We start from the raw sequence: 13,149 nt of genomic DNA on the forward strand, positions 1-13,149 counted from the left end.
CAATTTTCCTCCGCCTCTGTAGAGGACTGGTCAAAGACAGATTTGGGAAATCTAGCTCAGACTTTGTGCCATCAGAACCTAGTTCCCTTTCTACGTGTAATTCTCTTAGTTTTGTGTTTGTTCTAGGCACCAACAGTGAACACTTCCATTTTGTGTAGATTTACTTTAAAGGTAGGTAAATCCTGTATTTACTATTTTGTTTCTACTCTCTTTTGAAACCAGTAACCACAGCACTGAGCACCACTCGGAGAACCCGGTGAGGGAATCATTAGCAGCACTTGGGTCAGGAAGATACACCTAAAGACGGACCACAGAGCTTCAAGGCAATTCTCCTAAAGTGGTAACACCAATAAAAGGAGACTCCCTTCTATAGAAGGTGGCATTCTCCACAATGGGAGGGGCACAGGAAATTCATGGGACTGTACATGTTTTCCTCCAGCAAGTAAACAGTTAGATCATTAAATAACCATTTACGCTCCAACAATTTTTTAAACTCCAGTAACACCTTTTGCATGGAAATAAGTTATACAATCCTAATTCACTTTCAATCACTGCAGAACGTGCCGTTTCTCATCAGAGCTTCCCGTCGCTCCGGAGATTCTCCTGATCATGCATGACTGCCATATTTTTAAATATAGAAAAATGATCCACAGAGCAATACAGCTTTGTTCTAATAAGAACATTCGAGGGTGATCTCTAAAATGGCAACACAATTCATACATTGGGTGTTTATTGTATATAGAGTTTGGGAGATACAAAAGTTACAGGCATACCCATCCACTTAATTGTCATGTTCTTCATGTTTGAATTGGTTGTAAGCAGATCAATCACATTCAGAAATGGTCTCGTTTCCGGAATGAAACAGACAGGGTAGGAGACAATACACCCGTTGGCACCACAAGATTGCATCACCTATCAATCTAGTTTAATAAACAAGGCATTATAACCAGTGCTTACAAGCCAGCCAATGGGCCTAGCTACTTGTTCATCCAAAAATCTCTCACCAGCGGACTACATCATCCACAACGAAGTACATTTCACCATTTGGTTCTCTCCTCAATTTGCACCATTCCGTCACTGAAAGCAAAGCTCTTCATATTGCAGCTCTCCTGCAGAGCTTACATGGACAACCCATATCATCTTTCATAGTTACTATTCCCACACCAACTCTGCCAAATGCCAATTAAGTGAATTAGAAAGAATGCAAGTCGTCCACAATGTTCTAGGATTGCACTCTGTTTTAAAGCACACATTGTCAGTTTCAACTCACAAACACTCTTCCCACCATTAACTCCTCTGGCCCATGTTGGGTCATATTTAACCTTCTAGGCTTACAGTTGTCTAGTTAAAGAATGGTTGCCTCGTGAACATCCTAGGCAAGACGGTGGTACAATTTGAAGCAAGTATGCTCCTAAGGGGTAAATCAAGGCAAACCTATCCAATTACTTTGACGATCCAATTTCCCCCTATCCAAACTATACACAACTCATCTTGATTGGTATACTTCCGCTGATTAGGTGTGTACAGTCAGATTGGTCCTACTAGAGCCATACACATTCAAGGAAAGCTTTCTTGGATTCAACTGGTGAGGGGGGTTTGAAATCAAGTGGGGTTGGGGAGGGGGGTGGGGGGAAATCTCCCTAACTTTTTATTGGCTTCTATTCCTTATAAAATAAAATGTTTACAAATCACTTTAAAAGCCGTTATATACGACTTAAAAAGCAAAGTGAAATCGGGCCAAATTCTTTAGTTCCGTTTAACCAGTTTCATCAGATCCAATGTCCCTTCATTCAATGAAAACCATTTAAATCACTCAAAAGTTACAAATTTAAAAAAGAGCATAAAGGTATGCAACTTTTATTGATCACAAAGCATAAAATATAACAATATTTCCCTTCCAGCGCCCATCAGAGATGCTTAAAGCATTTGTGTATCAGACACTGAACCTTTTGCTTTGCGTGTGTAGCCACAGGCCTGTGGTGGGCTAACAAAACAGTTGTGCTCCTGTTAGAAATGCAACCCTACAAAAATGCCATGCCGACAGGCAGGTTGGATGGCACCAAGTATCCACATCTAAGAACAGGAAAGCCTGGTCTAGCAGACAGGATGAGAATTGGCCAGCACTGCCCTTTCACTAAAGCAATTACTCCCTGTGGCAAGGGCAAACTAGGGCTACAACTGCACCTGCCATCATAGACTTCAGCAGAAAAGCAAAGAAGGCTGGACGAAAACACCAGCAGACTCTGCAGAAGATCGAAGTACCTTTTTAACATCCCAGCGATGATGGGACTGCTGAAGCCTAGAATATAGGCATCCCAACAGGAAAAAGGGGTTGCTCTGGTGACTGTGGACATCAAAACATAAGGAGAATTTGTGAACAAGTTCAGAAGTCCCAATTCAATGTACATTTGCCATAAGTTAATTGCAGTTGGACTGAAGCGCCCTTGAATCTAAAATAAGATGCAGAATTACAGAAAAACATTGCAGGCACTACCCAGTCTTTGGCCCAGGAGGCTTAGTAAAGTGCTACAAACTGCAGGACTAAGACTGCACAGACTTCTTTCTCATCTCAGGTCAAGTCCGAGCTCGCGAGAGCATGAAGTAAAAGACAATGAAGGCTGCGATCAGCCCAGCTGACACATAGCAGAGGAGCTTCCGGTTGTCCCGTCCCGATCGTGCCATGGAAGAGAAACGCTTCACGCTGCCAGTTAACAAGCCCGTCACGCTCATGAAGTCAGAATCCTATGAAAGGGATGAAAGCAATTTATCAGAAAGTTAGTTTGATGGGATTGATACTAAGTAATTCAATTAAATAAGCACACAGTCAAACTCCTGTTCCTTCAGCCAGAGAGCAAACAGATTGACAGCCCATCTGCTGGGAAGCGTGCCCAGGTCTAACCAGATAAAACTGCATTTCACATGAAGCTTTACTGTAAACACCCTTGAACACAGACTGCCTGTGCCACAACCTTACCATGCCATCCACGTAGTTGTTCTGCTCTTCTGCATCTTTGTCAATGTCCAGGGCCAACTGCTCAAAAGAGAGGGAAATTAATTAGAAGGCAGAAAGAAACAAAGAGCTGGCCCTGTGCTAGTGGTAAAAATGCAATCAGCAGACTGTTAAAATGGATTTTTACAATCTGGCCTGCTGGGACAGATTTTAGGAGGCTACCCTAGTTCTAGTGAACAGGGTAACTCAGAAGTTAGCAAAACCCAATCAAGGTAGCAATGGGGAACAGTCAAGGCTATTCTCAGGAGAGTGGAGTCAGGGGTCCACACAATGAAGCACACAACAATTCCATTTAGACAGGCAAGTACAAAAAGACTATTTATTGTAGGCCCAAAACACACAATCGAAAATAAACTAAAGCAGGTGATAATCGCACAACACTAAATAATAAAGCATATATACAGTCACCAGAGGTTCTTATAAATGGATTTTGATGATTTCTAACGCGCACCAGGCAGACTTAACTGCATTCGCCGATGATTACTAAGTTTATATCGATAAAAATGACCAGTATATTCCGAATGTAGCGTCTGGCGTATAGATTTCTTAGGTTTACTTAAAGAGGAAGGTTTTTAATGCCTTTCTAAAGCTTTCCAGCGATGAGCATGAACGGATGGTAAGTGGTAGATGATTCTATACCTTTGGGCCAAAGGCCGAAAACCACCTATCCCCCTTTGAGACCTGCTTAGTCCGAGGTATGGACATTAGCATTTTATCTCCCGATCTAAGATCTCTAGATGGCTCAAGATGGTGAATCTTAGAACAGATATTTTGGTGCATTGTCATAATCGCACTTGTGCATCAGACAGGCTATCTTAAACTTGACCCCGGTCCTCCACCATCAGCCAGTGAAGAGATCTCTGTGAGGGCGACACATGATCTCTTTTTCCCAAATGGGCTATCAGCCTAACTGCTGCATTCTGTGCCCTTTGAAGTCTCATCTGTTTGGTGGGAATCCCTGTCAATAAACTGTTACAGTAATCGAGATGGGAGTTAGTTAATGCCCCCACAAACACTGCACGGTCTTCCGCTGCCACAAACGGAAGTACATTCCTAAGGGTGCGTAGTGAATAATCTAATGCCTTCACTTTGGCGCCTACCTGGGCTTCGCTGCCCAGGTTTTCCTGCCATATACATCCCAGATTCTTTACTTTCTTTGAGAACTGAATATCTTCTCCTAGGACCCGTGGGGTTATCTCTTGTTTTTCGGCCCTCAGCTTACTTCCTGCACTAAATAGTATTGCCTCTGTTTTGGTCGCATTAAGCTGCAGCTGATTGCATACCATCCATTTTTTTAAATTTCCTGCATGCACTGATCAATTTTCTTTTAAAAAGGCCTCATCTATGTTCTCCATTTCCACATAAATCTAGGTGTCATCAGCATACAAATGGAATCTCAATCCATACTTCCGTAAGATGTCAAATAGTGTCCGGATGTATAGATTGAAGATCAATGGCAACAGTGCTGACCCCTGTGTGACTCCACATTTTAGCCATAACAGTTCTGATAGAAACCCTCCCATTGTTACCCGCTGAGTCCTATCCTTCAGAAATGAGATGAACCATTTTACCACTACTTCTGAGGCTCTTCCCACCATCCCGATCCATTGTAGAATGATTTTATGGTTGATTGTGTCGAACGCAGCGGATAGATTCAGCATTAACAAGATTGTCGATCTACCTCTATCCGCGGCTTTCAGTAGATCGTCCTGAACTGCTAATAAAGCAGTTTCGGTTCCATGATTAGGCCGGAACCCCGACTGACATTCATCCAGGATATTCTTATTATCCACAAAGTCCTGAAATTGCCGCAGACTAGTTTTTCCAAGACCTAAGTCGTCCAACATAAGTTAGCTACTGGGCAGTAATTTTTAAAGACAGTTGGATCTAAATTTGGCTTTTTCAACAGAGGTTTTATCAGTGCTCCCTTCAGGGTATTTGGAACATAACCCTCCATTAAAGATTTGTTTATAAACTTTTGTTAAGAATGGCGCAAGATTTGCAGCCAACCGAATGGCTGTACACACCGGTATTGGGAATGCCAGATGCTTGGTAGGTTTCAGTTGGAGTATCTGGGTCAGCACTGTTTCCTTATCAACGCTTTTAAAGTAGAAGCTCTCAGCTTCTCCCCTTAGATCTTTTAACTCTTCTGGGGGTTCCTCCCAGTTTTCTCCAATTTTCATTTTGGAGATATTTTCCTGGATATCCAGGATTTTCTCTTAAAAAAAAAAATGGTTAAATTTGTTAGCCTGTTCCTGGCAAGCGATAGTAGGGGCTGCCATACACTTTGGATCCCTGAACTTTGCTACTATGTCAAATAGTGCCCTGGCTTGGTTCCCTGCCAGTTTAATTTGTCTTTGGAGGAACTCTTTTTGCTGTGAAGAGAGATAGTTTGTATTCCTTGGACAGGGTTTTCTTCCTGACTGTTACTGGCCTACACATATCAGTAAAGGAAAAAAGAGTGAGCCAGACATGTGATGTCATCAGTGATGTCATCAATTACATTTGTGATGTCATCTTTGATGTCCTGAGTGTTAGTCTTGGCAGTGCACGGCGGTGGCGCAAGTTATGGTTGCTTAGCTTACCATAACTGGGGAATTTCAGGGGTTTTTCGGTTTTACTTGGAACCATAACGTCCCTTTAACAAAGTTTTTTTTACTGAATATAGATATACATAGTGTGCATTTGATAGGGGTTTACTAGGATTCCCTTAGTTTATATACATGTAACATAGAACATACTGAACCCCAAGCTAGTGATTTTGATGTACGTGGAAATGTCCAGTACTTTGGGATGAAATGAGTGAAGACAGTGATACTAATGGTAGACACAACACTTCTATATATAGGCCTATATAAGCCAAGTAATAACCATTATTTTATGTGTACTTAACACTTTTTTTTAACAGACCATACAAACAGTGAAAATAATATACCAAGAGAGACATTAGAAAATGCTCTGCAGCGGATGGAACAGAAAATGGATATGCCAACGAAAAATATAATTTTGAAAACATTTTGTGGAGGACCACATAAAAGAAAACATTAAATATCACTGTCCCGCATGTACCTGTTCCCCCTCTCCATGTCCCAGTCAACTATCCCCAAACCCTCTCCAAAAAAAAAAAAAACGTTATGAGATTTCCATCCCTTCATCCCCTCCCATCCATCTCCAAACCCCTAACTCCCCTGTATGTTTCAATTTCTGCTTCCCCCTCTCACATACATTTTATATTTGTATAAAATACTATGTGTATTACTTTATTCCTCTGCGTCTTATTTTTTTGAAAAGGCAGTTGAGATATCCGCGGACAGTGCGGGTGTCTGGGATGTCAGCAATGAACCAAAATGGGGGTGTCCTGATGACATTATACCTGTTCGTACTGTCCGCAATGAAAGAACAAGTTACTCTTACCTGGTAACGGTCTTTCGATGGGATGGTCCGACGACGTATTCCATATCTATGACATGTAATCACCACAGCTGTGCTGCTTTGGAAAATCTTTGGCGTCTGCGTCGATGAGCCGCCCTCGAGGACCTCCTCCGACGGCACTGGATGTTACAAGTAGGACGCACGACGCCCGTAGCCTCAGTTGTAGTTTTTGCCCCAGAACGTGTGGCACCAGTCTTCTGCCAGTCTGACACACAAAGCCTTGCGGAAACGTAAGCTGCAATCGCATAAGAAATTCTGTAGCGGGGAAGGCAGGGAGGGAGCGATATGGAATACGTTGTCGGACCATCCCATCGAAAGAACATTACCAGATAAGAGAGTAACTTGTTCTTCGAGGGGATTGGGTCCTCCGACGTATTCCATATCTATGACAGACTCCCAAAGCAGTACCAATGCAAGGAGGTGGGAAAAGAATTTAGAAACCCAATCAAATTGCAGAGTAAAGGATCGCCTTGCCAAAGGCCAGATCCTGCCCACGGATGGAATCGAGGGAGTAGTGACGTACAAAAGTATGTACCGAAGCCCAGGTGGCTGCATCACAGATGTTACGAATAGGAACACCCCTCTGTAGGGCAGTAGAGGCAGCCATACCCCTGGTAGAATGGGCCCGCAAGCCGACCGGTGGGTCCTTACCCGCCAAGTGGTAACACTCAGAAATAGCCAGAATAATCCAGCGAGACAAAGTCTGTTTCGTCACAGCTTGTCCCAAACGCTTTCCAGCGTAACCAATGAAGAGTTGATCGTCCACTCTGACCCGGGACATGCGTGAAATATAAAAGCTTAGCGCTCTCCTAGGATCAAGCCTATGGAGCCTCTCATCTTCCTTACCAGGATGTGGAGGAGGATAAAACGCTGGAAGAACAATCTTCTGGCCTAAATGAAATTCCGACACCACCTTCGGAAGAAAGGAAGAACAAACTCTAAGGACAACCCTGTCCTTATGAAACACAGTGAAGGGTGGCTTAACTTAAAGTGCCTGTAACTCACTCACTCTGCGAGCGGAAGTGACCGCAAACAAAAATACAGTTTTAAGAGTTAACAGTCTCAAAGGGCATGAATGCAAAGGCTCAAACGGAGCACCCATCAGAAACTTGAGAACAAGGTTCAAATCCCAACCGGGCACCTGGAAAGGTGATGGAGGGAACACATTAGTGAGCCCTTTCAGAAACTGAGAAATTAAAGGAATTTTAAAATAGGAACACTCTTCAGACGAACGCTTAAATATGGACAGCGCCGCCAGGTAACCTTTATCGGTACCCACTTGCAAGCCCCTGTGGGCCAAAGAAAGCAAATAAGACAGAACCATGGGAATGTCACATGCAAAAGGATCCACATTCCTAACCCTGCACCAGTCGCAGAACTTACGCCAACGGTGCAGGGACTTTGTTGCGGGCCATCTGGCCGAGAGTAACACCTTCATCACATCTTCAGGGAGGTCCCAATCCTTATACCTCAACCTTTCAGAAACCAAGCGTGAAGGTTGAGGGATCTGACCTCTGGATGGAGAACCTGACCCCCCCCCCTCCCGTGAGAGCAGATCGTCTCGGTAGGGAAGACGACGTGGAGGGCAGATGGACAAGTCGAGAAGGTCCGGATACCACGTCCTCCGGGCCCACGCCGGAGCAATGAGGATCATCTGAGAACCGAACCTCCGCCGTACTTGCGGGATGACGGGGACTGGAAGAAACATGTACAGCAGGGGGAATGACCACTCCACCACAAACGCGTCTCCTAAGGATACTTTTGGAGGAAATTCCCACGAGCAGAACCTCTCGCACTTCCGGTTGACACTGGAGGCAAAGAGATCCACTTGAGGGGTCCCCCAAAGGGCAAAGATCTCCAGGAGAATCTCCTGAGCCAACTCCCACTCGTGAGAGATCACGCTCGACCTGCAAAGAGCGTCTGCCGTCTCATTTTCATCTCCGGCCAGATGAACTGCCGAGACCGAAACCTCCTGCTGGATTGCCCAGAACCAGAGCTGCATCGCCTCCCTGCACAGAGGAAGTGACCCTGCCCTCCCTTTTTGTTGAGGTAGTGCATGGCCACCATGTTGTCCGTCAGGATCAGGACATTCTTCCCTAGCCCAGTCGGCAGAAAAGCCTTCAGGGCTAGCCTGACGGCCCTCACCTCCAACAGATTGATATGGAGTCTGGACTCCGACGGAGACCAATGACCGCCGACTGTCAACTCGTTGGCATGAGCTCCCTATCCCATGAGGGATGCATCAGTCATGATCGTCACCTCCGGCCAGGGTAGCCAAAATGGAGCCCCCTTCATTAGATTGTCTTCGACGGCCCACCACAGAAGGTCCTGGGCGACCGGGGACGGCACCTGAACACATCCAACATCCTGCCGGAGGACTGAGACCACTGGAGCTTGAGTGCTCATTGCAAAGATCTCATCCGCAACCTGGCCTCTGGCACCAGAAGAATGCAGGATGCCATGAGGCCGAGCAATCTCAAGAGCTCGAACGCTGGGAGACTCTGGGCAAGCTGAAACTTGTGCACCATCTGCTGAATGTGAGGAGCCCTCACCTGGGGAGGAAAACACTGCCCCAGGTACGGGTTGAGCACTGCTCCGATGTACTGGAGCCTCTGAGTTGGTGTCAAATGGGACTTCTTTAAGCTGAGGGAGAAGCCCAGCTTGTGGCGGGAGTGGCAGGTGACTGACAGATTATCCAGGACTTGCTCAGGAGAGCGCGCCCTGATCAACCAATCGTCCCGGTAGGGGTAGACGTGAATCCCCCCTTTCCTGAGGTGCGCTGCCACCACTACCATGAGCTTGGTGAAGACCCTCGGGGTGGAGGGCAATCCGAACGGCAAGACCCAAAACTGAAAGTGCGAGTCGCCAACCACGAACCTCAGGTACGTCTTGTGCTTTGGAAGTATCGGCACATGAAAATAAGCGTCCTTGAGGTCGAGAGACACCAACCAGTCCTGAAGTTGAAGGGCCTTGAGGACTTGAGAGAGAGTAACCATCTTGAACTTGTCCTTCCTGAGGAGTTTGTTCAAACCGCGCAAGTCCATGATGGGTCTCAATCCCCCATCTTTCTTGGAAATCAAAAAATAAGGGGAATACCATCCCTTGTTCCTCTCCGCTACAGGCACCAGTTCTATGGTGCCTTTCTCCAGCAGGGATTGAATTTCCTGCGCAAGGAGCGGATCCAGACTCTTCACAGAGAGATTCCCCGGTGGATTGTCTTGAGGCCTCTGCCAGAAAGGAAGACAGTAGCCGTGGGTTATGATCTCCAGAACCCACACATTTGAAGTAATGGCGTGCCGCTCTGCAAGATGCTGCGCCAGCCTTCCCCCCAACCGGCGAACCATGGGACATGGCCTCATGACTGAGCTGAAGCGGCTGCGGCGTTGCCTGAGGGCAAAGAGGCAACAGCCCGAGCGGCCTTGGCACCTCGAGTACCTTGTTTTCCACCTCTGGCACACCTACGGTGGCCCCTTTGACTGCAGCTCCTCTCGCTTTGCCCAAGGATGAGTAATAACGAAAGGAACCTCCCCTCCATTGCTGTCCCCTAGGACAAAAAGACAGAGGTTTGGCGAACTGCAGCGCCCAACGACTTTGCTGCTGCTTTGGAGGTCTGCAACCTCTCAAGGCTCTCGTCAGCCTTGCTGCCAAAAAGATGTTCCCCCGTCAAAGGGAATGTTGAGGAGCAGGGCCTGCACATCAGGAGCAAACCCCGACTTCCGCAACCACGCAAACATGCGTATTACGGTGCACGCCGCCATGGAACAGCCGACGCAATCTGCCATGTCCAAACCCGACTGAACGGCCTCACACATCCTGATCCATGGCAAGGAAACCATCCCGTTCGTCCCCTTGGGGAATATATTCAGCCGCTAAGGAAACATAGTTCCACAGAGTGTGCGTGAAACACGACAAGGCACATACAGAGTTGGCTGCCTGAAGCGCCATACCCCCTGAAGAAAATACTTTCTTCGCCCAGCCGTCAAAATGCTTGTTGTCCCTATCAGGAGGGATGGTAGGATACAACGCCTGCTTTGCGGGGGCCGTAGCCGCCTGCACCACCAAACTCTCCGGAGTGCGATGCTTGGTAGCAGGGGTCGCTACTGGCTGGGTGGTATTTTCGCGGCAAAGACTTGCCCACTGCCGGGAGACTCTCCGGAGCAGTCCAAGCCGCCGCCACCCTTCTCTGTAGAGCCATATGGAATGGCAGTACCGGGTCAGTTGGTGGACCTTGGTCGAGGATATCCGTAAGGTCATCCTGAAGAAAATCCCCTGGGGGAGCAGACCACCCCAAGTACTTGGTGACCACAGACATAAGGCACCGGTACGAGGAGTCGGCATGAGTGCCAGGCTCAGGCCTACAAAACTCCACCTCCGGAGAGGTGTCCAGTCCACTGGCGTCATGCAGGGACTGCCGCAGGTCCTCAGTTTGGCTATGGCCCGAAAGAATCTTGACTGGCACCGTAACAGGAACCATGCCATCAGAGTCCTCCTGCACCTCTGAAATGAACTCAAGATGGCGGTATGAAGGCACAGAATGTGGAACAAAGCCATGCTTGACCTTGGCCAGAGCCTTTCTAGGGGGTTCCACTGAGCCTCGGGGTACCCCCGTCGAAACAGCCTCGAAAGGCGTCGAGTGAATCGGCGTTGACGCTGAACGCGGCGCTGACAGCATCGACACAGGCCTCGAGGCCGGAGCCCCAAGCGTGTCCCTCGACAGCCTGGGCGCCGATGACTTCTTCAGAGGCGGGGCCTCGAAATAGTCTGTCGACGACCTCAGCGCCACCGGCATCGACATCTTCCTCGAAGACACCAAAAGTGCACGCGGTCTCGAGCGCGTCGAGGACCAGGACCTGGAACGGGCATGACGAGGACGATTCCCCTTGTCCAAGCGGGACCCCTCCTGCGAATCGTGCCAACCAACCGAGCCCGAATGCATGCGAGCAGTGTGTCTCGACCGATCCCCACTCAGAGGCGCGGACGGACCACTGCCCTGTGATTCGAGAATCGCTAACATTTTCTTCCCGAAGGAAGCCTAGTCCTCCGGCGTCGCATGCTTGGTGGTATAAGCGACCCGCTGACGGGCGGCGTCCTCGGTGAGGAAGGGGACCGATGACGGCGCTTCCGGGAGTGCCTTGAAGAGGCAGAGGAGTGGCGGAACCGAGACCCACTGGACTTCCGACGACGCGGAGAGTCGCCCCTCGAATCGTCTGTCGAAAGCCCCACAGACCTCGACTTCTGTGGCTTAGACACCTTACCTACCAACAACAACTTCTTCTTGCGCTCCCGTAAGGCTTTGGACGTGAGCGATTGGCAGTCGACACAGTCATCCGTGCAATGGGCCTCCCCCGAGGCACCAGAGGCAGGCGTTGTGCGAGTCTGTCACCGACATCTTGGACCCACAGTCCCCGCACTTCCTAAAGCCCGTACGCGGGGTGGAAGACGAGGTAGACATATTCACGAAGAAATTCTTCACAATACGAACAGGTTTGAAGAACCGAGAAAGAACAGAAACTCCAAAGAGTGGAAGCGCGCCGAGATCTCCAAAGCGAACACGTTCGCGGAAAAAACTTAACTGAGGCTACGGGCGTCGTGCGTCCTACTTATAACATCCAGTGACGTCGGCTGTCAGAGGAGGTCCTCGAGGGCGGCGTATCGACATCATCAACGCAGGAGCCAACGATTTTCCAAAGCAGCACAGCTGTGGTGATTACATGTCAGATATGTAATACGTCAGAGGACCCAATCCCCTCGAAATGGAGGTGTTCTTGGAACACACTCAAAGTCTGGGATGCCTGCAATTAACCAAAATGTTTGTAATTAAAATGGGGGTATCCGCAGGACACTACATCCGTTTGCATGTCTAATTGTTTAAATTAAGGTGTCCCAAGAACATCCCCCTGTTCGCAATGTCCGCAACCAGAATGGACATGTCCGTAGAACACTTATTCCTTCCGCAAAGTTATGATGCACATTTATTTTATTCAGGGACTTCGACACTGTCCATAGAACACATGCGCACCACACCCTTCGGTCCTACGAACATCGAGCCTGTCCGTAATTGTCCGCCGCACAGGTGTCACACTTTTAATAAGTTCGGGGACTAGAACACTGTCGGTAGAACACCCGCACGCATGCGCACAAGGTACCCTGCACATTTGGTGACCCACGGACAGCCGTCCCATTTGCGAACGTGTCCGTGAACTCATCACGTGACCGCACCCAAGCAGAGCGTGTGTCCTTATTTCAGGACACTGTCCGGGCCCCCAAACATTTAAAAAGTGCTTTTCTAGGCAATCGAAGGTATTTTACAATAAAAGTTCACCATTGCACATGTCCCAGACAATGTCCCCGACGATCTACATACTTTTTTTAACGTAAGCCCTTTTTTGGTGTTCGACGTGTATGTGGACAGCGCGGGTCTCCGCGAAGCACGCAGCTTCCCCCCCTATAAAATGCCACACCCCAGAGCTCAACCTCATTGTGCTTCTGACTACCTGACAGAGCATTGCTTCTGACCTGCATTGAGTGCATTGCTCGCGACTTCTGCCTGCTGTTATCCAGATGGCAACCATGGCTGCTTCAGCTTCATCACCCCCTCCAACCCCTCCACCACCCCCACCACCCTCCACCACCCTCCACCACCCTCCCCCACCCCCTCCCCAAGGGCTTGCAGAGGGAAACAGGTGTGAGGATGAAGAGGAGAGGTA

At 48.1% G+C, this 13,149-nt stretch overlaps 1 protein-coding gene across 1 annotated transcript in view; it reads right to left on the reverse strand.

Annotated features, from left to right (window-relative positions):
- Positions 1–1,827: 1,827 nt before the first annotated feature.
- BET1L (Bet1 golgi vesicular membrane trafficking protein like) overlaps positions 1,828–13,149 on the reverse strand; it is a 110,270-nt gene continuing 98,948 nt past the window's right edge. Inside the window, exons 3-4 of the mRNA XM_069623907.1 lie at positions 2,975–3,031; positions 1,828–2,742 (exon numbers count right to left, since the gene is read on the reverse strand). Coding sequence (XP_069480008.1) covers positions 2,575–2,742; positions 2,975–3,031 — 225 coding nt within the window. The 3' untranslated portion in view covers positions 1,828–2,574. The remainder of the gene's footprint in view (positions 2,743–2,974; positions 3,032–13,149) is intronic.

This window comes from Ambystoma mexicanum, chromosome 11 (genome assembly GCF_040938575.1).
Source record: "Ambystoma mexicanum isolate Mex_15411 chromosome 11, UKY_AmexF1_1, whole genome shotgun sequence".
In the NCBI taxonomy this organism is placed as follows: Eukaryota; Metazoa; Chordata; class Amphibia; order Caudata; family Ambystomatidae; genus Ambystoma; species Ambystoma mexicanum.